The sequence below is a fragment of the Raphanus sativus genome, chromosome 5 (genome assembly GCF_000801105.2).
Source record: "Raphanus sativus cultivar WK10039 chromosome 5, ASM80110v3, whole genome shotgun sequence".
In the NCBI taxonomy this organism is placed as follows: Eukaryota; Viridiplantae; Streptophyta; class Magnoliopsida; order Brassicales; family Brassicaceae; genus Raphanus; species Raphanus sativus.
The window spans coordinates 8416883-8441831 of NC_079515.1; the positions used below are offsets into that span (position 1 = coordinate 8416883).

The 24949-nt window shown below is 38.6% G+C and overlaps 5 protein-coding genes, 1 non-coding gene and 1 pseudogene across 12 annotated transcripts; 4 read left to right on the forward strand and 3 right to left on the reverse strand.

Moving 5' to 3' along the window:
• Positions 1-1590: 1590 nt before the first annotated feature.
• On the reverse strand, positions 1591-2911 carry LOC108861003 (putative F-box protein At3g10240). Its single transcript, XM_018634835.2, has one exon. It carries the CDS (start codon positions 2767-2769, stop codon positions 1726-1728), a length of 1044 nt encoding a protein of 347 aa, XP_018490337.1. The 5' UTR covers positions 2770-2911; the 3' UTR covers positions 1591-1725.
• Positions 2912-4734: 1823 nt separating this feature from the next.
• On the reverse strand, positions 4735-6415 carry LOC130512475 (putative F-box protein At3g10240). 2 transcript variants are annotated; one of them, XR_008946015.1, is made up of 3 exons: positions 6298-6415; positions 5704-6134; positions 5190-5615 (listed from the first exon to the last, which is right to left on the reverse strand). XR_008946015.1 is itself a non-coding variant. In XM_057010522.1 (2 exons), the coding sequence occupies exon 2, from the start codon at positions 5928-5930 to the stop codon at positions 4887-4889; it is 1044 nt and encodes a 347-aa protein (XP_056866502.1). In that variant the 5' UTR covers positions 5931-6134; positions 6298-6415; the 3' UTR covers positions 4735-4886. The 2 variants fall into 2 exon arrangements, 1 of the variants encoding a protein (XP_056866502.1); XM_057010522.1 differs by having other exon boundaries at positions 4735-6134.
• A 243-nt stretch (positions 6416-6658) lies between these two features.
• LOC130512413 (L-aspartate oxidase, chloroplastic-like) lies at positions 6659-8967 on the reverse strand. 2 transcript variants are annotated; one of them, XM_057010379.1, is made up of 3 exons: positions 8648-8967; positions 8248-8332; positions 6659-8109 (listed from the first exon to the last, which is right to left on the reverse strand). In XM_057010379.1, the coding sequence occupies exons 1-3, from the start codon at positions 8736-8738 to the stop codon at positions 7932-7934; spliced, it is 354 nt and encodes a 117-aa protein (XP_056866359.1). In that variant the 5' UTR covers positions 8739-8967; the 3' UTR covers positions 6659-7931. The 2 variants fall into 2 exon arrangements, 1 of the variants encoding a protein (XP_056866359.1); XR_008945938.1 differs by having other exon boundaries at positions 7842-8109; positions 8197-8332; positions 8648-8962.
• Positions 8968-9175: 208 nt separating this feature from the next.
• On the forward strand, positions 9176-14699 carry LOC108862844 (uncharacterized). Of its 5 annotated transcripts, none has more exons than XM_018637098.2 (8): positions 9176-9413; positions 9636-10037; positions 10461-10532; positions 10623-11026; positions 11685-12984; positions 13110-13210; positions 13415-13547; positions 13817-14699. In XM_018637098.2, the coding sequence occupies exons 1-8, from the start codon at positions 9257-9259 to the stop codon at positions 14506-14508; spliced, it is 3261 nt and encodes a 1086-aa protein (XP_018492600.1). In that variant the 5' UTR covers positions 9176-9256; the 3' UTR covers positions 14509-14699. The 5 variants fall into 5 exon arrangements, with proteins under 5 accessions (XP_018492600.1, XP_018492603.1, XP_018492601.1 ...); XM_018637101.2 differs by having other exon boundaries at positions 13415-13535; XM_018637099.2 differs by having other exon boundaries at positions 13113-13210.
• A 1779-nt stretch (positions 14700-16478) lies between these two features.
• LOC130495351 (U2 spliceosomal RNA) lies at positions 16479-16674 on the forward strand. Its single transcript, XR_008934622.1, has one exon. It is a non-coding gene; the product is annotated as a U2 spliceosomal RNA (small nuclear RNA).
• LOC108858111 (putative F-box protein At4g10190) lies at positions 16495-18365 on the forward strand (annotated as a pseudogene).
• A 1601-nt stretch (positions 18366-19966) lies between these two features.
• On the forward strand, positions 19967-23141 carry LOC130512454 (uncharacterized). Its single transcript, XM_057010468.1, has 2 exons — positions 19967-20181; positions 21124-23141. The coding sequence occupies exon 2, from the start codon at positions 21124-21126 to the stop codon at positions 22018-22020; it is 897 nt and encodes a 298-aa protein (XP_056866448.1). The 5' UTR covers positions 19967-20181; the 3' UTR covers positions 22021-23141.
• Positions 23142-24949: the final 1808 nt, after the last annotated feature.

The window sequence follows — 24949 nt, forward strand, 5'->3', positions numbered from 1 at the left end:
GTCTAGGAAGTCAAGTCTGTCGAGTCGTCTAGTGTCTAGAAGCATTTCTATTCATGTGGGGGATTGTTGGAACTCGTTTTTGACGAAATGGTTTAAGACCATTTTTCGGTATATTTCGGGACGAAGACGTTCGTCGGAATAACCGAATGTTTGACACTATGAAGTAGTGTACTCGTATGTCAAAATCAGAGTTGGTTTTGAATGAGAAATGGAAGTCCAAAATGAGTTTGGCTAAATATTAAAAGTTAGCAAATATCATATATTGGATATTTGGGTTTGAATTTGTTAGTTGGATATTATGTCCATTACTTATTCATGACTATCTTTATGTTTGTATAAACATAAAATGCAAACCCAAATTAAAAGAAATATTATTTATGTTTGATTTGGTCAAATATATAATATATTCTTTATTGCTAAGTCATTAAAAATTGAGTCAAAAGGAATTAAATTTTCTTAATGACAATATTGATTTTTTGACTTTAAGACTCCATTACTCTCTTGTATGTTATGGCTTCTCAAAAGCATAATGTGATGTTTTGTATTTTCTATATAAAGGCTTGTGAGCCATTTAGAAAACAATAGAGTGAGACACACTTGAAAACCAACAACAAATACAATTCCTCCATGTTATAGTGATGTTTTATTTTATTTATTTTTTGTGTCTGAGAGTACAACACAAAATTAGTTTCGCCAGGCTTCTGATAGAGTGACGCAAATTCAGAAGATTATTTGCAGTTGTATCCTGGGACTCATTACGTTATCGAACCGTCGCACTACGGGACGTATTTTGAGTTAAGGAAAGAGATAATATCTCGCCTCTGCAGTTGTATCATCCTTTTCTTACTCTTTGATATATTTTTATCATTTTTATTCTTTACAATTTTCAGTAATCCGTAGTTTATAAAATATGGTTCTATCAGTTATCTGAACACAGAATATTGCACTACACAGTGCATTAACAAAACATACTTGACAAAAGCAAGCCAACGTGTGAACCTCTTTCCATATTAACATGCATGTGCTAGTTGCCGAAGTGTTTGGGGGAATATCGGGTGAGTGTAAGAGAGTCTGTTCACTCCAATTATTTTGGGAGTAAGAGCACGGTAGGGGCAGCTAGGACTGGTTTCATTTTTTTTTCCCTGAACGCTGCAGCCGCCTTGTCCCATAAGTACACGTTGACCACCGACGGATCACACATTTGGATGCAAGTTTGTTAGCAGACGTGCAAAGTTTGATGTCGTTCTGAAACAGTACTCACTCTTTAGGCTCCATGCATGCATGTGTATAGGTGCATAATCGTTTATGGCTACAACATGGAATCAAGGACAAGATAGACGACTAATAAGTGGGACTTTTGGGTGTGTGTGTGTGTGTGAGTTTTTTTTTTTTTTTTTGTGAGTTAGCATAATGATTGCCTCTCCTGTCATCGTTAGCTTCAAATTCTTCAAAATAGTGCGACCTCTGGAACTCAGTCGGAGGAACTCAGTTCAGCTTTGTTTCTATATGCAAACATATCATCTATCCATGAGACTCATGTGATCTACAGACAGTTTGAAAGTAAAAAAAAATTACGATATAGTGTGATGCTATTTCATCTGAGACATAGTTTGTAACGTTCCTAGCTTGAGCAATTCGTGTTTTGCTAAAAAAAATTACGATGAAAACCAAGAAAAAAGAGAGCGAACAACAAACTGTTTCAAAGACATAAGACTATTTTAAAGGTTACAAAGGCAAAAGACTTTCAATGTGATTCGGGAAAGCCATCACAGAGTGCCCAATTTTTTCATCTTCGATTCCTTCAAGTTTGAGTCTTCTAAAACTGTTTCTCACCGGATCGTAGAATTCAATAGAAGGCGATTTGTGGTAAGGTACATAAATAAACTCACCAGCATGAGTGGAACCTTGTAGTTCGAGAGACTTATAAAAAGGTGAGAGAAAATCTTGAAACGACCACTTGTGTTGTTTATCTTCATCCTCCAAACTCCATAATCTTTTATCATTATTTGCATCAATACAAGCTAATCTTCCCTTGTAAGTTATCAGCATATCCCGATGAATACTTGAGGGTAGTTCTATCATGTGGAATATTTCGGATCTCACATCAAAATTCATTACAACCATATCATAACCTTGACGATTACCTGCTAGATAATATATCATCCCCTTGATACATCGACCAAAAGCAAAGGCTCCAACACTATTCTTAAAGTTAGTTCTGACGGTCCTCCATGATTCTTGCCCTGTTCCCAAAGTAAAAACTCGACAGACGTAGCAAGTTTTTTTATGGGGAAGGCCCAATACTTTATGTTTACCTTCTACTGGATCGTATCCTAAAAACACATGCTTTTGTCTGGAGCTCATTTTGGGTTTGGGTAAAACTAATAACTGTCCCGTGGTAGGGTTCCAAACTAGGGGCATCTTGGAGTTCAGATCATCAATGCAGATCAAGCCGTGCACAGAATCCATATGTGAGAGGTAACAGTATTTCCCTGGAACTTTCATTGGATAAAGATGAATAGGCTGAGAAGGAGAGTAAGACCTGATCGAAGTAACAAACATATCGTAACCTTTTATTGAACAGAGTAGAACACTTGGGAGCTTTGTAGTTCCAAACGACTTGATAAAACCTGGATCGGTGGTGATTGATAACCAAAGCTTCGATACGCAACGAAACCTCCCAACGGATTTGGCAGGCAACCGACAGAGAATCTCCCAGGTTAGATCGCTGGGTAAAGAAGAACCTGATGTCGTCGATTGTGGCTCCATCTTACGCAAAGACTCCAAACCTAGGGTTTTACCTTTTTTTATGTTATACTGACTTTTTGCCCGCTTTACAAATATATATATCAATATTAATAGTTTAATTTTATATAGTTTATTTTCAGTTTTATTAAATTATATTATGATTTTTTTAACCGAGCGAGTTGGAACCGTTCTTTATGATGGCACAAGCTCCAATTACAAATCCTGCGAAAAACATGATTAATATAGTCTGGTTATGGAAAAGCTTTAAAAGAAAAAAAAAAGCTTTGAGCACATGTTCAAGCTCCAGCAACAAAATAAACTCATTAAATACGAGCAACAAAAACTTCATTGCTGCTGATCCTACACGAATGTTAAGGGGACAAACGAAAGAGTGTGTACTCACCTCATGAACAAACAATCTCCATATAATTGTCTTCGGTTCAGATCTATAATTAAAATACTTGTAAAATGCTCGTAATTTTTTGGATTCATATCGAGTCCAAGTCGGGTTCGGGTATCTAAGATCTAAAACACACAATGCATTAGAACATCTCTATCAATGAACCCCTCTTGGGGTTCATCTTTTTGATTTTTTATTATTAAATTTTTTCTTTTTCTTTTTGATTTTCTTAAAAAAAAGAAAAAAAAAATAGACCAATCGCAGGCCATCACGACACGTGGAGCCCGCGCTACAGTGAAGAGTTTTAGGAGAGAGGGGTTCATACCAAAGGAGCTGCACGGGACTGAGTTCATAGGTTATAGATATTATAATAATTTTTTTTCTCGGTATGCGTGTGAACCCATTGAAAGAACTTTCAATGGGGATGCTCTTAAAACAACTCCAAAGAGGTATCCAACCAACTTCTAACTAAGTATCCATCTAATTATTGGGTTTTAATAAAATCAAAAACATGAAAAATACTTAGAAGTGTCTCTAATTTTAGATGTTTTTGGAACTATATCCAAAAGAAATGTGTCATTCACTGGGTGAGTGTATAAAGAAAAGGGAAAAAATAATTTTGGTCGACTTCTCTCTCTTTCGCAGAACATTGTTTTTTGGTTCTCTCTCTCTTGGCTTCGACGGAGAAATCGAATCATCATCGCTTGATCATGTATATCGAATCTGCCGCCGGTTGAGCCTAGAATCCAACGCCGGTTATCAAATACTTGTTTGCCACTAGGTTGAGTTCTCTTACTTTTAAGACATGAACTCTGAATTATTACAAGTTTACAAATTTATGAAACTTAGAACCTTTAGTTGGTTCTACCATTGGAGGGGCTAAAACTAAACAAGTATCTAAAATTTTTAATTTGATTATTTTCAACTAAAAATTTAAAAAATTGATTTAGAACTTTAACACCATATCTATGGTTGGAGATGGTCTAACAAAACATACTTTAACTAAACCAAGCCAACGTGTGGACGTCTTTCCATATTAACATGCATGTGCTAGTTGCCGAAGTGTTTGGGGGAAATTGGGCGAGTGTAAGAAAGTCTGTTCACCTCCAATTATTTTGGGAGTAAGAGCACGGTAGGGGCAGCTAGGAGTGATTTCATTTTTGTTTTTTCCTGAACGCTGCAGCCTCCCATAAGTACACGTTGACCACTGACCAGTGGGCCTCTCTACAGATCACACATTTGGATGCAAGTTTGTCAGCAGACGTGCAAAGCTTGATTTCGTTCTGAAACAGTACTCACTCTTCAGGCTCCATGCATGTGTATAGATGCATAATCGTTTATGGCTACAACATGGAATCAAGGACAACATAGACGACTAATAAGTGGACTTTTGGGTGCGTGTGTGTGTGGGAGTTAACATAACGATTGCCTCTCCTCTCGTCTTTGCTTCAAATTCATCAAAAGAGTGCGATCTCTGGAACTCAGTCGGAGGAACTCAGTTCAGCTTTGTTTCTATATGCAAACAATATCATCTATCCATGAGAATCATGTGATCTACAGACCATTTGAAAGTAAAAATAAATAAATTACGATATAATCTGATGCTATTTTATCTGAGACATAGTTTGTAACGTTCCTAGCTTGAGCAATTCAAGTTTTGTAAAAAAAATTACGATGAAAACCAAGAAAAAAGAGAGCGAACAACAAACTGTTTCAAAGACATAGACTATTTTAAAGGTTACAAAGACATAAGACTTTCAATGTGATTCGGGAAAGCCATCACAGCGTGCCCAATTTTTTCGTCTTCGATTCCTTCAAGTTTGAGTTTTCTAAAACTGTTTCTCACCGGATCGTAGAATTCAATATAAGACAATCTGTTGAAAGGTACATAAATAAACTCACCAGCATGGGTGGAACCTTCTAATTCAAACATCTTATAAAAAGGTGAGAGAAAATCTTGAAAAGACCACTTGTGTTGTTTATCTTCATCTTCCAAACTCCATAATCTTTTATCATTATTTGCATCAATACAAGCTAATCTTCCCTTGTAAGTTATCAGCTCATCCCGACGAATACTTGAGGGTACTTCTATCATATGGAATATTTCAGATCTCACATCAAAGCTCATAACAACCGTATCATACCCTTGACGATTACGTGCTAGATAATATATCACCCCCTTGATGCATCGACCAATAGCAAAGGCTCCAACCCTATGCTTAAAGTTAGTTCTGACGGTCCTCCATGATTCTTGCCCTGTTCCCAAAGTAAAAACTCGACAGACGTAGCAAGTTTTTCTATGGGGAAGGCCCAGTACTTTATGTTTACCTTCTACCGGATCGTATCCTAAAAACACATTCGTATATCTGGAGCTTATTTTGGGTTTGGGTAAAACTAATAACTGTCCCGTGGTAGGGTTCCAAACTAGGGGCACCTTTGAGTTCAGATCATCAATGCAGATCAAGCCCTGGACAGAATCCATATGAGAGAAGTAACAATGTTTCCCTGGAACTTTTATTAGATAAAGATGGATAGGCTGAGAAGGAGAGTAATACCTGATCGAACTAACAAACATATCGTGACCTATTATTGAACAGAGTAGAACACTTGGCTGCCGTGTAGTTCCAAACGACTTGATAAAACGTGGATCGGTGGTGATTGATAACCAAAGCCTCGATACGCAACGAAACCTCCCAACGGATTTGGCAGGCAACCGACAGAGAATCTCCCAGGTTAGATCGCTGGGTAAAGAAGAACCTGATGTCGTCGATTGTGGCTCCATCTTACGCAAAGACTCCAAACCTAGGGTTTTACCTTTTTTTATGTTATACTGACTTTTTGCCCGCTTTACAAATATATATCAATATTAATAGTTTAATTTTATATAGTTTATTTTCAGTTTTATTAAATTATATTATGATTTTTTTTAACCGAGCGAGTTGGAACCCGTTCTTTATGATTGCGGCACAAGCTCCAATTTCAAATCCTGCGAAAAAACATGATTAATATATAGTCTGGTTATGGAAAAGCTTTGAGCACATGTTCAAGCTCCATCAACAAAATAAACTCATTAAATACGAGCAACAAAAACTTCATCGCTGCTGATCTTACACAAATGTGTAAGGGGACAAACCAGAGAGTGTACTCACCTCGTGAACAAACAATCTCCACCTAATTGTCTTTGGTCCTTCTTTTACAAAAAAAAAAAAACAAATCGTCTTTGGTCCTTGTCACACTCGCTGCATTTTTCAGATAGGCTACTCAACCAGCTTTGAGCATATGTTCCCAACCATTATTAACCATTAAAATTTTCATGTATGTCTCTTGTTCAACAACTACCCCTGAATCACGCAAACAGATCCTTCTTGCCTATTGTGCAACCACCACGCAATCACATCTACTTTGGCTGTAGCTTTCACCAGAAGCATCTAGAGGCACAAAGCTTGGTTTGGGATGCAGAGCCCGTCCTAAATTTTTCAAGGCCAAAGCCCAAAACAAAAAAATGGCTGAAATTTTTTTTTCTAAAAACAATAATGCACAGAATGGCACTTGAACCCAGCCATTTTGAACCCAACAATAATTCACAGTTACATCACAAAATTAACCACTGGACCATCAAAAGATTTTGAAATAATGTGGCTGGTTTTTTGTTAATAACTTGGTGGCCGCAAGCCGTTGCTTCATTCGCTTCTACCAAGGGCCGCCTCTGTTGGGATGACACCACCCGCACACTCATCAACTTCCTTCATACGATCCATCTACATGTTCTTGAATTCGGCTTGCTTGGCAGCTGGTTATCTCTATGAAACGTTGCGGGAACCGAATCACCGTCTTCATCACGGTTCCTTTAAAGCTCACGATTATCTCCTCTCTCTATCTCTCTGTCCTATTCGCCGGAGTTTCTCGATTGCTTCATCTTCTCTCTTCTGCTTCTATCTAACGAGAAAGAAATGCACCGCACCGATCCCATCCGTCTTCTGAGTTACTATCATTACATGGGCCTCATATATTGGGCCTTCGTGTTTCACCTTAATGGGTCTCCAGCCCTCTCATCCTGGGCCTCTCCTCTTCGTTTTCTTACTTCATAATGGGCTTTTCTGGTCTATTTTGTCGATCACCAATGTGTTTGCTTTTTTGTAAAATGTAAGAGCATCCTTATTGCTAAAACAAAATTTTAGGTTCTTAGAATAGTTTATTAATATGTTTAGGTTAAGAGACATAGTTAAGATACATGATTAAAACGGTACATTATTGGTAGATACGTTTCTAGGTTCTTAGTTAAATATTAATTTTTTTTGAGTTAATTAATTGTGTTTAAAATAAAACATATAACATTAAAATAGAAAACTAATCAAAATGTGGTCTTAGGAAAATAATATTACAAAGTTGGGAAAAAAATTACAAACTCGAAAAAAATTTACAAACTAGAAAACTAATACAAAAGAATCTAACTTTGCATTCTCATCTTCTCCACTACGTGAACAGCAAAACCACAGACATAACAAGAGACAAGCTGTTGAATGAGCTATTCCAAGAACCATTGAAAAATCTAAACATATATTTGTGAACTAATCTCGAGCTTATCTTCTATTTGATGAGTGGTTCCTAAGGCTTGCAAATTGATGGTTCTTAAAACAAATATGTTCAGTCGTTGATACTGAAGATGCGAGGATAGATAAAAACGTATACCTGTCTAAGCATCTGGTTCTCGTTCTGCAAAGTAGAGAGTCTATCTTCAAGTTCAGAGTTTCTGTTCTCCAAGTCTTTCACTCTGTTTTCCAACTCACCCAAGTAAGCTTTCTTCCTCTCTCTTGCTTGCTGTGCTGAAACTCTGTTCCTTAGCAACCTTTTGTTTGCTTGGTTTCTTTCTAAGCTTTAAGCTCTTGTTAAAGGAAGAAACACTACGAGAGTGATGACAACCACATCTCTCAGCCTTTAGAGCTTTAGTTACCCCACTCGATCTATGCACACCAAAAGATTTAGATAAGTTCAAAGTTATAAGGGATCTTTCATTCATGAGCACATAGATTTGAAGTTTTAGTGGATACCAAGAGAGGTCTTTAAATGAATTTGCCATGAAAGTAAAACCAGAATCTTACCCCTTGTAACCCTGTCCGGAAAGATAGAGATCATGAATGTTTTCGACAGAGACATAAGCCGCCATGTCCCGACCCTTAACAGCTTCTACAACATGAACGATGAAGATTGTTGTCACAAGAACAAATCACCAAACAAAAACACCAAAGATCCTCACTTTATACATAATTAAGGAACAAAGAGAGACAGATCACACAAAACTCAACAATGAACACACGGGAATCTTACAAAGTCACAAGAACCGGAGACATGAAGAAGCAAAGTGTATGGGTGGGATTGAAATTTGGGAATTGAAGTTAGATCAACGGAAGAATGTTGTTTGCGAACTTGGTTATGGGTCCTATGATCAAGATGTTTACCGAGGTAAGCCATCAAAGATGGAGTAGATGAAAGAGAACGAACCTGAGATTGAGGATGGTGACAGAGAACGAGCAGAGAGGGTGAAGATGCGGCCGACGAAGCAATTCCGAGCCGTACGACTCCGTGTTATCATCCGAGCTCTGTGCGATTCCGTCTGTAAGGAGTGAACTCAGGCGAAGAAGAGAAAGAAAAGATGATGAAGGATTGGCAATGGAAGAAGGGAGACGAAGAGAAGGAGAGAAGGAGAAAAAAATAAAAAAGTTTTGATTTTTCATATAGCGACACGTGCTCTTAAGGGACGCTATAAAACACTTCTTATTTAACATACGTTTGTTCCGTTTTTAAGCATTTATGATTTAAATTTCGACAATAATTACCTAAGAAATGCCATAAGATATGGCGATAAAGCTGCTCTAACATCTTGCCACTCAGGCCCCAGCTAAACTCTCAGTTGGAGCTGAGTTGACTAAAAACAAAACAAAATATCCTTCAAACTATACACGTGGCAGCACACATCTCCTCCATCGAACCGGTGAAATGCGATTAGATAATTTGATCTACTAAACCGAACCAAACAATAAAATCGAATCACCGACGACGAGAAAAACGAAAAAAGGACGCGACGACTGAGTGAGAGTGAGCGGCGTCCCGATGAGAACTCCGGCGCTCCTCCTCCTCCTTCTCCTAGCCTTCGTATCCATCCTTTCTCCATCAAGCGGCCATGGCGAATGGGGTATCCTCACTGAGCAAAACTTCTCTTCTCAGATCCGTCTCCACCCTCACATCCTCCTCTTCGTCACCGCTCCATGTACATACCTCCCTCTCTGTTTCTTGCGTACCTTTGCATAGTTTCCGTATAAATGTACTTCAGATGAGTCGAAGCTATCATTCATTCCCACTGATTCGAAACGCTGAGGCCTGATCATAGCGAGATATATCATTTGGCTCTTAATTGATTAAAAATATATGTGTATTGATCATTAAGCTTCATGTGGATTTTCTGATTTGGTTTCCATTGCTCATCTTGTAGGGTGTGGCGAGTCCAGATCCCTTAAAAATGAAATAACTCAGCTGGTTCAGAGTAGTGACGAATATGGCTCGTTGAAGTTGATGGTTGTGTACAGAAACTCAGAGAAGGCGCTAGCACAAGCCATTGGTGCTGCCAACGAGATCACGATCTTGTACTATCACCATGCTGTGCCTTACAACTATCGTGGGAAACTCAGAGCCTCTAATATACTGTCGTCTGTTCGTCCTTATCTGACATCTCCTCCTGAGGAACTGCCTCTCAAACATTTGAAGTCTCAAGAGAGTTTGAAGGATTTTCTTGAATCATCTGACAAGGCCTTGATTCTGTTTGAGTTTTGCGGATGGACAAGTACACTTCTGTCTGAGTTGAAGAGGAATGTTACCGAAGATAACCTTTGGCATGGTGAGTTGACTATGGATCTTTTATGTTTGTTGTATGATTTTATTTCGAAAGAGTTTTTCTTGAATTCCTGATACATTAGGTTAGTACTTTGTTAAGGTGAGTGAACTCTGTCGAGTGATATTTCTTTAGAGGTTAGAGTAGAAATTTTTCATTTAAGATCTCTTATCTTAAGCAAATATGCCTTTTCTTTTTTAGTCTAATAATCAAGCCTTGAGATTAGTCTCTTCTGGTATAAGCCTAAGAATCTATGAAGTTTTTTTTTTTTTGTCACTAGTTTACCTCCTACCAGTAATGCATTTGGTTACCTTCTTCAATCATCAATATAGTGTGTGATGGCCATAGTGGCATAGGATCTTTGTTACTGTTTATCAAAAGTTGGAGTGTTTGGCTGATTCCTAAGACATTCTGAATCCAACTTTGCAGGTAACTTCTCCAAAAAAGTTGAAACCGACCGAGTGCTGAAGCTAAAAGGAAAAAATAACCTGAAGGTGGCTGGTAGATTCTCACTTTTATGTCTAGACCTTGTTGATACGTTTACTGTTTGTCTATTGCCTCCATAATTTGCCATTTTCTTCGTGAACCTAGTTACGGACCATGCAAAATGGGAACCGATGTGTAGACTTCAAAGCGGATTTGGTAGAGTTCCTTGGCTTGAGGATTTTAGCTATGTCAATGATACTGCTGCTTTGCAGGAGAATGATAGAGCGAACGGCGGTTCTGGACAGACATGTAACCATGAACAGTACAAGCAATTCAGTTCATTCCTCTCGAAATTGATTGCCGCCGCAAAAGAGTTTTCTCTGCCTCCTGAGAGGCAAAAATTTGGTCTGATCACAGAAAAATCACTGGCTTCACCATTCACTGTTAGAGAATCTGATTCGTGGGCAGCGGTCCTTCAACTGGCAGGATGTCCACATTGTTCAAAGATTCTCAAGGCCGGGGATGACATTCAGAGGTTCTTAAAGATGGAAAATCCCATAGTCTCGGAGGTATGATTCTTTTAATGTCCATGTGTTTTAGTTAATTTTGCTTATTTTCAGGTATCTTTATTCTTGTTGGGGAGAATCACTTGTAGCTAAATGAATGTGTAACTTGCTAAGTGTGATCGTGTACTTGCTTGCTGTATTTGTTGATAGAAACCACTCTCTGTAACTTAAACTACTTGAAATCTGACAATATGAAGGACACAGTGGAGTTTTTAATTTCAGAAGAGATGTTAGAAGAAAAGTAGAAAATCATGAAGTGACATATATAATTCAAGATTTTGCTTCCACTTATGAAAAGCTTAATCTGGTTTTGGGTTTTACTTTGTATAAAGCTTCTTTTGTTCTTTAATATGTCAGGGTGTTGTGTGATTAGAACTGGGTTTTTATATGGTTTTCTTGTAGTGACCTTATTTGTTAAACTTATTTTGTAGCACTCCTGACTCTAGTGATAGTATATCTGTAACAGAATACGAACACTTTTCATCAAAGCAAGATCTCTATACAACTTGAAATTGTAGTTGCATTTCTGTTCGTTTTATTAATTTATCAATTACTGTATTTCCAGTCCCCCATATATTATTAAGCTTATATCATTCTGACTATTTAAAACTGTCCATTGTACCTTTCAAAAACATCAATCCTCTTTGTTTTTCTCATGTAGCTGGAGGATAACCGGCAGGCCCACGAGTCATCTTTGCCTGCAAATAAACCTTCGGTTATTCTTTTTGTGGATAGATCAGGTGGCTCCTTGGAAGATAGAAGGAAGAGTATGAAAGCACTTTGTACTTTCAGAGAGGTAGCTGCACAGCATAAAGTGTCTGACATAATAAACTGGGGGAATGATATTAAGTCTGAGAACTCCGTTAGCCAGGCTGATGAAGAATCGGGCTCCGCATCACTTCAGAAAACTGCTCAAAAATTTAAGACGATTAAGCTAGAGAATAAGGTCTCTTTTGTGATTATGGATGGGGATAAAAATGTAGCCCTAGATACTATAGCTTCAGGACTTGAAGGCAGTTCCCTGCAGGAGATACTGACAAACCTTGTTCACAGAAGAAAAGAAAGTAAATTAAGCTCGATTGCTAAGGATGTTGGTTTCCGTCTACTATCCGATGATGTGCACATAAAAGTACTGGATGCATTACCATCACAAGCAGAAGTTATACCTGGTCAAGACACATCTTCTGCAGAAGGTTCCAGTGAAAGTTCTCTTGACCCTAAAGAAGGAGATGTGCAGAAGAGGGTCGGTTTGAGTTCTGAAGAAAAGAACGAAATGAAACATGAAGAAAGTGAATCATCCTCCCAAGATGATAAAGAGCAGGTTTCTACAAACAGAAGCGAACAATTAGTAATGGCGGAGACCGATAAGGCTGGGGTTTATAAAACAAAAAATGTTGAAGAAGAGATCAAGGTATTGTTGAACTCGGAATCGAAAGAGGATCTGGTGCATAGTTTCACGGGTTCATTTTTCTTCTCTGACGCAAACTTTGCGTTGCTTAGGGGTCTGACTGGTGATGTAAAGATTCCATCAGCAGTAATAATCGATCCTGCTTTACAACAGCACTACGTCCTTCAAGATGAGTTAGCATTCAGCTATTCGTCACTGGTCGAATTTCTTCATGGATATCTCAATGGAAGTCTATCACCTTATACACGATCGGAATCTACTATTCAAAAGCCTAAAGAAGCTACAGTTCCACCTTTTGTTAATCTAGATTTTCACGAGGCGGATTCTATTCCGCGTATCACAGTCAACACGTTCTCCAATATGGTTCAGGCATGGAATCAATCCAGTGGAGAGCAGGCTCCCTGCTCTTTGTGCCAGGACGTTTTGGTCCTTTTTAGCAATAGCTGGTGTGGGTTTTGTCAGAGGATGGAGCTAGCTGTGCGTGAAGTATACCGATCACTAAAGGATTATAAAGCGATTATACAAGGAGAATCCAAGAGCAATCATAAATCAGGTAATCGAATCTTTATTATTATGCGACTTAGAATGACTAGTATCTTGTCCTATCCTGAAAGTGAAATGGACATGTATTCAGATTTTCTTCATGGTCTTCTTCTGCTGTTTTTTTCTGTTCTGAAGCAGAGACACCAACTAGTGGCGAGAATCTTAAGTCTCCATTGATCTACTTAATGGACTGCACTTTGAATGATTGTAGCTTGATCCTAAACTCAATAAAACAGGTACTTTTCATGATATCTTGTCCGATTCCAGTCGGGTTTATTTTATTAATGCAAGTATCTGCATTTCACATTAATGCCGTTTCATTTATCGCAATGCAAAAGTTTCTTCCTCTCGAAACACCTTTATATATTGAGAGTTATGTATGCACCAGTCTCTTTTCCGAATCCAGAATTCATTCGCTATATGAATATGTAACATTGCAGAGAGAAGTGTATCCCTCCGTGGTGTTCTTTCCAGCTGAGAGAAACAAAGTTATTTTATATGAAGGGGAGACGTCTGTAACTGACATAACAGAGTTTCTAGCTCGACATGCAAATAACTCTCGTGAGTTTTTCAGTAAGTCAACACCTGTATCCTTGTTTATTCACTTGTTTTACACATATATGCCAAAATATTATTATATCTCAATGCACACCATGACGTCACTCACTGAATTTCCAGAGAAAAAATAATATAAAAGGAACATAGTTATGCAAGATCTTAATATGCTTTGCAACTAGTGACCCTGTTTCTTTCAGGCTTAGCTAGTTGTGAAACAGCAATTTTTATACTTTTGTTTTAATCTGGAGCCTAAACAAAGCAACTTATGAATCTATTTTTGGCAGGAATCGTTCCTACTCTGTCTGGAAAAGGAAGAAGAAACTCATACAAGCTCGATGAATCTCAATCAGCTGTAAACAATGAAGTGAAAGACGTGGATAAACTTGTTGAGGTCGTTGTAAGTAACAGAGATCCCTCTGAAAGAGAGGTAACTCAGGACCAGGCTGTCAAATCCCAATCGCCTCCAACGCACTCGGTCAACAAACCCGCTGATCCCAAAGTGAAAGTTGGCACAATCCTGGTTGCTACAGAAAGGCTAGGTGACAGTCCGCCCTTTGCGAAATCAAAGATCCTGATCCTAAAAGCAGGCCGTGAATCCGGTTTCATGGGTGTCATCTTCAACAAACGGTTACGCTGGACATCGTTCCCAGACCTGGACGGTGGCGAAACAGCTGAGCTCTTGAAAGACACGATTCTGTCGCTCGGAGGTCCAGTCATGGATCCAGAAAAACCGCTTTTGGCTCTGAGCCGAGAGGGAGACCCCTCCACGGATCTTGAACTCTCACCAGGAGTATATTTCCTTGATCATGAGTCGGTGGCCCTTAGAATCCAAGAGTTAAAGTCTAGAGATGTGAATCCAAGTGATTATTGGTTTTTCGTGGGGTACTCAAGCTGGAGCTATGAACAGTTGTTTGATGAGATCGGTCTTGGAGTATGGGATGTTGATAACAATCAGCTTGACTTCGCTTGGCCTTGAAGCAAGCTGTTAGCATCTATGTTTCTTTGTAATCTCATGGTCACGCGATATAGGTAACGTTTTTTCTTTTAGAAGGAAGTCTTAAAAAGCATAGATGGTAAAGAACCCATTTTGTGGGTAGAAAGATATGTTGGTTCACTGTAACACTTTAAAATGTTTTCTTTACTACAGATAAGATTTTTACATAGCTTCTTCCTCTTGCGTTTGTTATTGAATTAAGTTTTAACATAACATGCTTTACCTTTCATTCAGGTTTGAAAACAGCCCAAGGTTCATCTCTAGCTTTTAGTTGATACCAAGATTAGTATATTGTTGAGTCAAAGACGCGCATTATTGCAGTATGTTATAATAAGCTCTTCGTACAAATATTTACCACTTACTTTTGAACAATTGAGTTTCCGACTGTAACAAGAGTTAACCATTGCTTATCTAAGATAACCAAAGCACTTTCCTTGGAGCTTATAACATACTGCAATAATGCGTATTCATATTTTTGAACAATTGAGTTTTAACAATGAGCTAGGGTTTATTTAGGGAGCATTGAATTGATTTCCTTGGAGCTCACGGCAACATTGTAAACATAAAAAGTCATTTAAGCCTCAAAGATATTCTTTCTAACTCTTCCAAATAAGTCAATATCCTTGAGGTTTTTCACTGCCAAGGCTTGTTGTTATGCACCACTGAAGAACTAGTGGTTTGGAATCCATGCTTAGATGAAATCACTTGGATCAAACCAAGAAGTTACTACGGGAGACATGACATCTTTGCTCTAGGTAAATCTTCATGCAGCAAGTACAAAATCTTGAGGATTGCTCTATATGCACTTGGAGATGTACATATGATGCCACGCCTATACGAAATCTATGACTTTACTTCTAACTCATGGAGGGTTGTTGACCAGACTAGTGACTGGTTCATTCCACAGTTATGGCGTCGAGGCACGTGTGTGGATGGAAATATTTTCTGGCTTGCTTTTGGTTATACTAGTGAACTGCGATGGGTATCTTAGATTCGGTTTTTCAACGGAGAGATTGAGAAGTATGTATATTCCTTCTTCTAGCATAAAAATTGTTTTGTCTGCGACTAAAGGAGAGAAAAAACTTTGTATGTTAGCACCAATAACATGGCTTGTGATTGTCACACTAGGTCTGGTAATGCATTATCTATCCAAATCCGCATATGTTATTTTATAAAAATAAATGCTCGCTTTGCTACTTTATATTATATGTTGAATTTTCATTTGAGTCTAATTAGTATCTCTTCCTTACATAAAGAACACAGTCAAGACATGATAATTAAAGTAAGTAAATTCATACAAAAGCAAATAACAAGATAATTCATCTCTCTTCTTCCTTCCAGTCTTGTACTCCAAGTAACAAACCTTGTCCTCAGGATCAGGAAATGCTAAATAGGCCTCTCGGTGACTTGCATCATCTTTGAATATGAGCCATCGATGCAATGTATAAAGGAGACCACATCCTCATATCAGAGAGATTATTGAGGCTCTGATTGCTAACTGAAAATCTGCTCTAAAATCTGCTTAGTGCGGGTTTGAAAATGCGATACTTTAACAGTTGTGTGTAATTAACGTAAAGAATCACATTCAGCTACATCACGCCCACAATAGGTTGTAGACAGCCTCGATACAAATCAAATCAGTTCCAGAATTTCGTATAAGAAAACGATGAAATCGAATGAGGTTAAGGATACTGACCACGAGAATGGAAAATCTGAAAAACTTGGCTTCTTCTTCTCCTCTCAGACTCCGCTGAACAAGGCAGGAACCAAAGACTTGTTTAGCTTCCCGGTTTAGGACAATTGTCGGTTAAGCTTTATTCAGACCCGCTGAACCGCAGAGAGTGTTTCATTTGTCTTGTATTACTCTTTTTAGACTCCCACATCGCTAACAATACAAGAGTGGAAGGCATGAGGAGTAGTATAAAGAAAGACGCTATGCACCCAAACAAATCATACCTTTCTCGGCCTTTTGGCTAAGATCAAGTGTAGTATCTGTTCTTATCAGTTTAATATCTGATATGTGGCCCATCGGGTCACACGATATTAACTCTATCTTTTGAGGGATGAGGCCCATCAAGGTAGCTTGCTATCTGGGTCTCAATGAGTCGCCCATGCGTTGCACTATTGCACGGGCCCGGCTCATCCCGCCATATCTCTAGTTTAAATTATAATCTCTTTACCCAAACTAAATGGGCCTATCAACTCAAATTCCAACCCAAAGCATATAGATAAAAAATTTACAGGCCTGATAGTCACTTAAAGTACGGATTCGGGCCAACTCTTGATTTACTGATATCTTTTTTTTTTAAACTAATCATCCTATAACCCACACACGATTAAACCGAAACTAATCATCCTATAACAAATCACACATACGATTAAACCGAAACTAATCATCCTATAACCAAACACACGATTAAACCGAAACTAATCATCCTAAACCAATCACACACACGATTAAACCATCAATTAACTCACTAAACAACTTGAGTACCCTACTTTACATGCCTGAATCTTCGGTTTCTTCATCTCCCAAAAAAAAAAAACTAAAGAACGAACCCTATTATCGATATCACCGATATCATTGAAACTGAGAAGAGACTTTTGAGGGGTTTTGCTTGATTACATCCGATAATCAAATGTCTGCTGTGTCGTTGCATGGAGTTCCTTATCTTGTTGATGGATCCGACGATGAAGAAGCTACGGAGCTAAACGCGCTTCGAACGGAAGAAGGAGAGTATCTTCCGGATGATTTGCTAGTTGACATACTTTCTAGAGTTCCATTGGCATCACTTGCAAGATTTCGATCGGTATCCAAGAGATGGAAAGCTCTGATCAAAGACTTCAAAATTGACAAGTCTTCTCAAATCATGTTGATTGATTCTAGGGTTTATGTAGTGAACATTAACTTCCTTGGGGCTCAAGAAAACATTAATACAAAGGTAACAAGTCAGTTTAGTCTCAAATATCCTCTTTCAAAAGAAGTCAATATTCGTGAGGTTTTTCACTGCGAAGGCTTGTTGTTATGCACCACCGAGGACAATATACTAGCGGTTTGGAATCCATGCTTAGATGAAACCACTTGGATCAAACCAAGAAGTTACTACGACAAATCTGACATCTTTGCTCTCGGTAAATCCTCATGCAACAACAAGTACAAAATCTTGAGGATTGCTCTACATGGACCTCGACCTGTTTTTAAATTTATGAAGCCGCGCCTATATGAAATCTATGACTTTACCTCTAACTCGTGGAGGGTTGTTGACCAGAATAAAGACTGGTCCATTCTAGGGTTAGGGCGTCGCGACGCGTGTGTGGATGGAAATACTTACTGGCTTGCTTTTAGCTCAAGTCATTACCGGTGGATGGATATTTTACTGAGATTTGATTTTTCAACAGAGAGATTCACAAGTATGTGTATTCCTTCTTCCGGCGGAACTTTTGCTTTGTCTGTGACGAGAGAAGAGCAAAAGCTTTGTATGTTAGCTTGTGTTGCCGACGATGTAGATGTATGGATGGCAACCGAGATTGATGATATATAGTACTGGAGCCATGTCATGGAGCAAGTTCTTAACAGTGAAACGAGTCTATAACAACCGATGGATGTTCTTAACTGGGATGAATTTCTTGGTCGACGAGGAGAATAAAGTAATAGTGTGTCCCGGTAAATCTTTGGACTCATCTTACACATTGTGGGAGAGGATAAATTCATATATGTGGACCATCATGATGCAGGATCTAGATGCTCACTTCTCCTCAACTATGCTCCAACTCTGGTCTCGGGTTCAGATATTTTTATAAAAATAAATGTAGGTTTTGCTGCTTTTATTATATGTTGAATTTTTCATTTGAGTATAGCATCTCTTCTTTTTTTTTGAAAAAATATTAAATTAATTCAAACAAAAAAGCTGTTTTACACTTTGTGTTACATTGGAATAGAATTTTAAAAAAAAACAGAGTAAAGCTTCAAGAGACTATCTCGTTGCAAACCATTGAGTTAAACCTCCCATGTGCGCGTGGGCGCGAATAGAATACAGCCTATTACGAACGTTCTTTTCCACCATCTGGATCAGCTGACTCGGCGACAGTGGACTTTCTCCATGCTTGCGTTGGTTACGTTCCCTCCATACAGCATACAAAGTTGCTTGGAACACATATCTCACTATGTAAAGCTCTGTTTTGTCTCTGTTTTGAGCGAGCTAACAGCTGTATAATCTGATCCCACTGGTTTGTGTAGCACGAAGCCAGCAGTTTCTGGGTTAAACCTTTCCAAACCTCCTCTGAACGAAACCTTTCCAAATCTGATATTTATAACTGGGATGAATTTCTTGGCAGATGTTATAGTGTGCCCCGGTAAATTTATGTTATCTGACAGGCTCTTACACATAGTGGGAGAGGATAAACACGTAAAGGTTGACCATCACGAAGCAGGATCTAGATGCTCATCACTTCTCCTCAACCATGCTCCAAATATGGTCTCTCATTCAAATCCAACAAGGTTCGTTGGGGTAGGTGCAAGGAAAGCACCAATCACATGGCTTGCTATTGTCACGCTAGGTTTGGTTATGCATTATCTATCCAAATCCTCATATGATATATTTTATAAAACATGAAAGTACGTTTTGCTACTTTTATATATTGACTTTTTTTTCATTTGAGTTAATTTGTATACCTTCCTTACATAAAGAATATAGTAAATCAGTAGGTAAGATCATACAAAAGTATGTAACAAGATCATTCATCTATCTTCTTCCCAGTCTACTCCAAGTAACAAACCTTATCCTTTGGATCAGGAAACGCTAAGAAGGCCTCAAGGTGACTTATATCATCTTAAATATGAGCCATCTATGCAATGTATAAAGGAGACCACATCCTCACACCAGAGAAATCCTCATTGTGTGAAACACACTAGTCATGGGATCTGATTGCTGACTGAAAATCTGCTCTAAAATTTGCTTAGTGGGGGTTTGAAATGCGCTACTTGAAGAGATGCATGCTGCAATGACATTATCCAACTCATCTTCTCAATAATCTTCAGACAACATAATATCCAAAACGTTTTCTCCTTGGCTTGATCCTCCTCCTCCTCAGAAACATCCATACTGGGAATGTAAATTTTTTTTATATATATTCTAGCTACAGGCAAACTCCTATAATCAAACGAATTAATTCAAGGGCTTATTGCAAAAGTGACTCAAAACTTGAATTCAAACAGAAAACTAACATTTTCTTTTGACTCATTTTTTTTTTGAGTTTTTAACCCCACATCTGCATTTTATCTACGAAAATGCCATTAACCCTTTTTTTTTTTTTTCGAAAATGGCTTCTTTACTGTCTCAACCTCATTTTCTTCAAGTATTTACAATATTGCCACTGCCATGAATAGTGGGAACAACCTTGTACGAACTGTTTGGAGCTTTTAATGCCCTTTAATGCACGTAAATCTCTTTACACTCTCTCTGTTTCAATTGTTATGAACTAAAAACAACATTTCTTTCACTTTCTCTCCATATTCATCCAAAAAACTGAAGCTTTTGATTCAAAATTGTTTGGAGCCATATTTCTTTCGTTTTGACTTACGGTTGCTTTCGTTTGAGGTTCTGGGTGGTTGGAGAAGACCCTGTGTGCAAACAAAGTCATCTCACCTAGTTTAAGGTACGAATTTGAATTTTTTTCAAAATCTGTTCGCGTAGAAGACTTACAAGTAAGTCATCTGTATGTAGAAGACTTACTGATGAGTCTTCTGGTCAAACGGACGACTTAAACTAAGTCGTCCAGCTTTGTTTGGTGAAAAAAAACAGTCCAGACGACTTATATATAAGTCGTCTACGAGAAACAGGCTAGTTTTGCATTTGACCGAATCGTGTCAGATCTTTGACTATTTCTGGACGACTTATAATTCAGTCGTCTCTCGGAAAGTTAAAATTTCAATATTTTATTAAACTAGACGACTTACGTGTAAGTCGTCTTAGGTTAGTTTTGTAGTTGAAAAATAAAACTTCATAATTTAATTTTTACCAGACGACATAATATAAAGTCGTCCCGTCAGAAGACTTAATTTAAAGTCGTCCGGGGAAAGCAAAGTCGTCCAGAATTTTTCCCAATTAAGTCGTCCAAACCTTGCTTATCCCGGACGACCTTAAATTAAGTCGTCTAGCTGGACGACTTTTAGTTAAGTCGTCTGGAGAAAGTTAAATTTCAAGTTTTATTTTTCAATTACAAAACTAACCTGGGACGACTTACGTGTAAGTCGTCTAGTTTGAATAAAATATTGAAATTTTTACTTTCCAGAGACGACTGATTTATAAGTCGTCCAGAAATAGTCAAAGATCTGACACGATTCGGTCAAATGCAAAACTAGCCCGTTTTTCGTAGACGACTTATATATAAGTCGTCTGAAATTTTTTTTTTAACAAACAAAGCCGGACGACTTAGAATTAAGTCGTCCCTTTTAATTTTCAATTGCAAAAGTGACCTCTTTAGACGACTTACCTTTAAGTCTTCTGGACGACTTAAATCTAAGTCGTCTGCGATAATGTTTGTTGAACTTCTTCATTTTCTCTATGTTTACTAATGTTTTATTTTGAATATTTGCAGATGATTTTTAAGTTACATGCAGTGTATGGAGAATGGTTGTTGAGAGATTTCCGTTGGGATTTTGTGGTTGATGATCTCAAAGGAGCAAGATTGTTTTTATTGAATGAAGATTCAACACATGCTGAACTTGTTGCAATGGCTCAAGAAGATTATAACCTGGACATGAGATCAGTGACTGTGGAGATTAGCTACTCATTACCAGCAGAAATGATGATGACTCCAGGCAGTCCTCCCATTCATGTTACAAGTGATAGACAAGTTCGAAACTTGCTCGAGATACTCAAAACGCATAGAGTATGTCTTTGTGTATCAAGCCGCAGCAAGGTGGAAACGGTTTCAGAGAAAAGAGAAGAAGCTGGTGAATGGGAAGAAGATGTTGGTGATAATGATGAAGCTGGTGAATGGGAAGAAGATGTTGGTGATAATGATGAGGCTGATGAATGTTTTGAAGATGTTGGTGATAATGAGTCTGTTGAAGATGAAAATCAAGATGGGGAGGAGGAAAATGGGGAGGAGGAAAATGGGGAGGAGGATGCTGATAACACTATTGTTGGTGAAACGGATCAGAATGGTGGGGATTACAGTCTTTATGGAAAGGTTCTAGATGAGGACGAGGAAGATGATGATAATATTTGTTTTGAAGAAATTGAAAAGACATATGCTAAGACAAATGCTATTGAAGGAGGAAAATCGGATTGTACCAGCATCTATGTCAACCAGAGTTTTGTTAGCAAGGATGCACTGCTTTCAGAGCTGCGGTTGACAGCAGTGAGGGGTAGGTTTTCTTTCAGAATATACAAATCAACAAAAACTCTCCTTGTGGCAATATGTCGGGTTAGCGGTTGTGGATGGAAGATCAGAGCGAGTGTGAAACATGGGCAAACACGTTTTGGGTAACAAAGTATGTGGAAAAACATTTATGCTCAATTGGAGACCGAATCGCTCAGCGGAGACACTGTACTCCAAAGTATGTTGGTAGTCTTTTCATTGATCGTGTTGGGATCATTGATGGGATAACTCCACAGCATATCACTGATGCAATGAAGAACATGTTTGGCATGACGCTTGATTACACCACTTCATACAGAGCACTGTTATATGCACAGAAATTGGTGAGAGGATCAGCAGAAGAAGGGTATTCGCGTCTGCCTTCATATCTCGAGCAAATCTCCATTGCAAATCCTGATTCTATCACGGCTATAGAACTTGATTCTGAGAAAAGATTTAAGTATCTATTTCTCTCTTTTGGAGCTTCTATCAAAGGTTTTAAGTATCAGAGAAGGGTCATTGTGGTGGATGGAACTCACCTAAGTGGAAAGTATGGAGGTGTTATGTTAGTTGCAGCCGCACAAGATGGCAATTTTCAGATATTCCCATTGGCTTTTGGGATCGTGGATGCTGAAGATGAACCTTCTTGGGAATGGTTTTTCACAAAATTGGCTAGTTGTATATCTCATGACAAGCCTCTGGTGATAGTCTCTGACCGGCACGCGGCCATTAAAAGTGCGTGTGAGAAGGTGTTTCCTTGGGCAACCCGAGGAATATGTTATTATCACCTTCAAGATAACATTGTCAAAAAGTTTAAAGGGAAACATCTCATGTACTTGGTGAAAGGGGCTGCTTATGCGCACACGGTTCACGATTTTAACCGGTACATGGCTGAGATACGGAGTGCAAACCCGGAACTTGCAACGTATTTGGAGAAGGCCGACGCCAAGCTATGGTCAAGGGTTTATTGTAAGGGGAACAGGTTCAACATAAAAACAAGCAACATCGCTGAATCTATTAATTCCGCACTGAAGCGAGCAAGAGGATTTCCGATTCCGTTCCTGCTGGAGTTCATAAGGCAGAAGTTAGGAAAATGGTATTGGAAAAGGAGACAAGATGCTTTGAGTCTCCCAACTGTACATAGCCGGGGTGTTGAATACTTGCTTGCTGTTCGATCAGAGATAGCGGATACGATGACGGTCGAACCAATTGATGGATGGCGTTTCTTTGTCAAAGGTGGCAAAATGGACTGTGCGGTTGATTTGGAACATGTAAAGTGTGTGTGGTGTCTATGGAGTGGAGAAAATACCTTGCTCTCATGCTATAGCAGCTGGAACACATGCTGGTGTGCATATCGACACACTTGTATGTCCACTTTACTCAAAGAATCATCTGTATGCAGGATACTCAGAGAATATATATCCTATCGTGTCACAACATATTGAGGAACGAGAATGCTTTCCTCCAAACGTAAAGCGTGGTCCGGGGAGACAGAAGAAATCAAGATGGCAATCTTGGTTGGAGCTATCTAGGATGAGGGGACACAAACCCAGGAAGAAACACAGGGCACGGAGATGCTCAAACTGCAAGGAAACTGGCCATACGAAACCACAATGTACACAAACCAGTTGACTAGTTGTCCAGACGACCTAAATATAAGTCGTCCAGTCTTGATTACCCGTCCAGACGACTAATTTCTAAGTCGTCCAGTGTTTCGTCTACCTTCTACGAAGTCGTCCAGTGTATTAGACTACCTTCTACTATCCCTTCAAGTGTATTTTTTTAGACGACCTTTTACGAAGTCGTCCAGTGTATTTAAGTCGTCCAGTGTATTTAAGTCGTCCAGTGTTTAGACTACCTTCTACTATCCCTTCAAGTGTATTTTTTTTTAGACGACCTTTTACGAAGTCGTCCAGTGTATTTTATTTTTAGACTACCTTATTTGTAAGTCGTCCAGCTGGAAAACCTTCCAGACGACTTATTTGTAAGTCGTCCAGCTGGAAAACCTTCCAGACGACTTATTTGTAAGTCGTCCAGCTGGAAAACCTTCCAGACGACTTATTTGTAAGTTAGAAAATCTATACAAGTTAGAAAATCAAATAAATCATACATGCCCACAAACATACAAATAGATTTGTGTAAACAAATAGTTCAAATATACAAATAGATTTGTGTATACAAATAGTTCAAATATACAAATAGATTTGTGTATACAAATTGATTTGTGTATCTATACAAGTTAAAAAATCTATACAAGTTAAAAAATCTATACAAGTTAAAAAATCTATACAAATTGATTTGTGTATCTAATCATACATGCCTACAAACATACCACCATCCTCATTATCTTTCAGATGCTGATCAACAAGCTCCGTCCATATAGCCAAAGCCATAGTATCCCTCATAGTCTTCGCATTGGACCTAGCAAAGTCTTTAGGGCTAAAGGGGACCCCAAGAGCATGACATTCAATGTACTTTGCAGCGTACACGCCACAATCACCATTGTTGGCCGTGGGTACATCTTTGAGGAGTCTCTCATAAGTGTATCGCTCCAACCCATGCATCTGGTCTCCGCACTCCACAATCAGATAAGGGACCATCTCGAGAAAAGGCTCCATTATCTCATCCCATCTTTCTGGTATGGTAGTTGAAGGTATGCTGTCCCAGACGACTATGTGCCTCTTAGGATCGATATCCAAATAGCCACCCAATGTTTGTTGTCCAAGTTCAGTGGCGCATAGATATCATCAATGTCCTCCCCCCACTTCTTGTTTGATTGGCAAAATGAAGGCATTGATCCGTCATACAAACTCGCCGCCCCACTAGGTAGCATTTTTCCTAAACCATTGTGATCAGACGACGATGTTTTGAAGACCAGATACTGTTCTCTCCAAGACTGGGTAAAGTTGTGATCCAGGAAGCACATTCGCTCGCTCCGGAAACATTGTGGGTTCTCCTTATACCTCTGCCTCAGCACATTCATCCAAGCATCTATATGCTGCATATAAAATAATACAAGTTAGAACCTTCCAGACGACTTACAAATAAGTCGTCTGGA

Bases quoted from the DNA above. Each gene is read 5' to 3' on its own strand.
- LOC130512413 (XM_057010379.1), bottom strand. From the start codon at position 8,738: ATGATAACACGGAGTCGTACGGCTCGGAATTGCTTCGTCGGCCGCATC. The intron at 8,333-8,647 runs GTTCGTTCTCTT...TTCATGTTGTAG, and splicing joins GTCACCATCCTCAATCTCAG to AAGCTGTTAAGGGTCGGGAC. The intron at 8,110-8,247 runs GTAAGATTCTGG...TGGTGTGCATAG, and splicing joins TCCGGACAGGGTTACAAGGG to ATCGAGTGGGGTAACTAAAG.
- LOC130512475 (XM_057010522.1), bottom strand. From the start codon at position 5,930: ATGGAGCCACAATCGACGACATCAGGTTCTTCTTTACCCAGCGATCTA.
- LOC108861003 (XM_018634835.2), bottom strand. From the start codon at position 2,769: ATGGAGCCACAATCGACGACATCAGGTTCTTCTTTACCCAGCGATCTA.
- LOC108862844 (XM_018637098.2), top strand. From the start codon at position 9,257: ATGAGAACTCCGGCGCTCCTCCTCCTCCTTCTCCTAGCCTTCGTATCC. The intron at 9,414-9,635 runs GTACATACCTCC...CTCATCTTGTAG, and splicing joins CCTCTTCGTCACCGCTCCAT to GGTGTGGCGAGTCCAGATCC. The intron at 10,533-10,622 runs GTAGATTCTCAC...TCGTGAACCTAG, and splicing joins AAATAACCTGAAGGTGGCTG to TTACGGACCATGCAAAATGG.
- LOC130512454 (XM_057010468.1), top strand. From the start codon at position 21,124: ATGATTTTTAAGTTACATGCAGTGTATGGAGAATGGTTGTTGAGAGAT.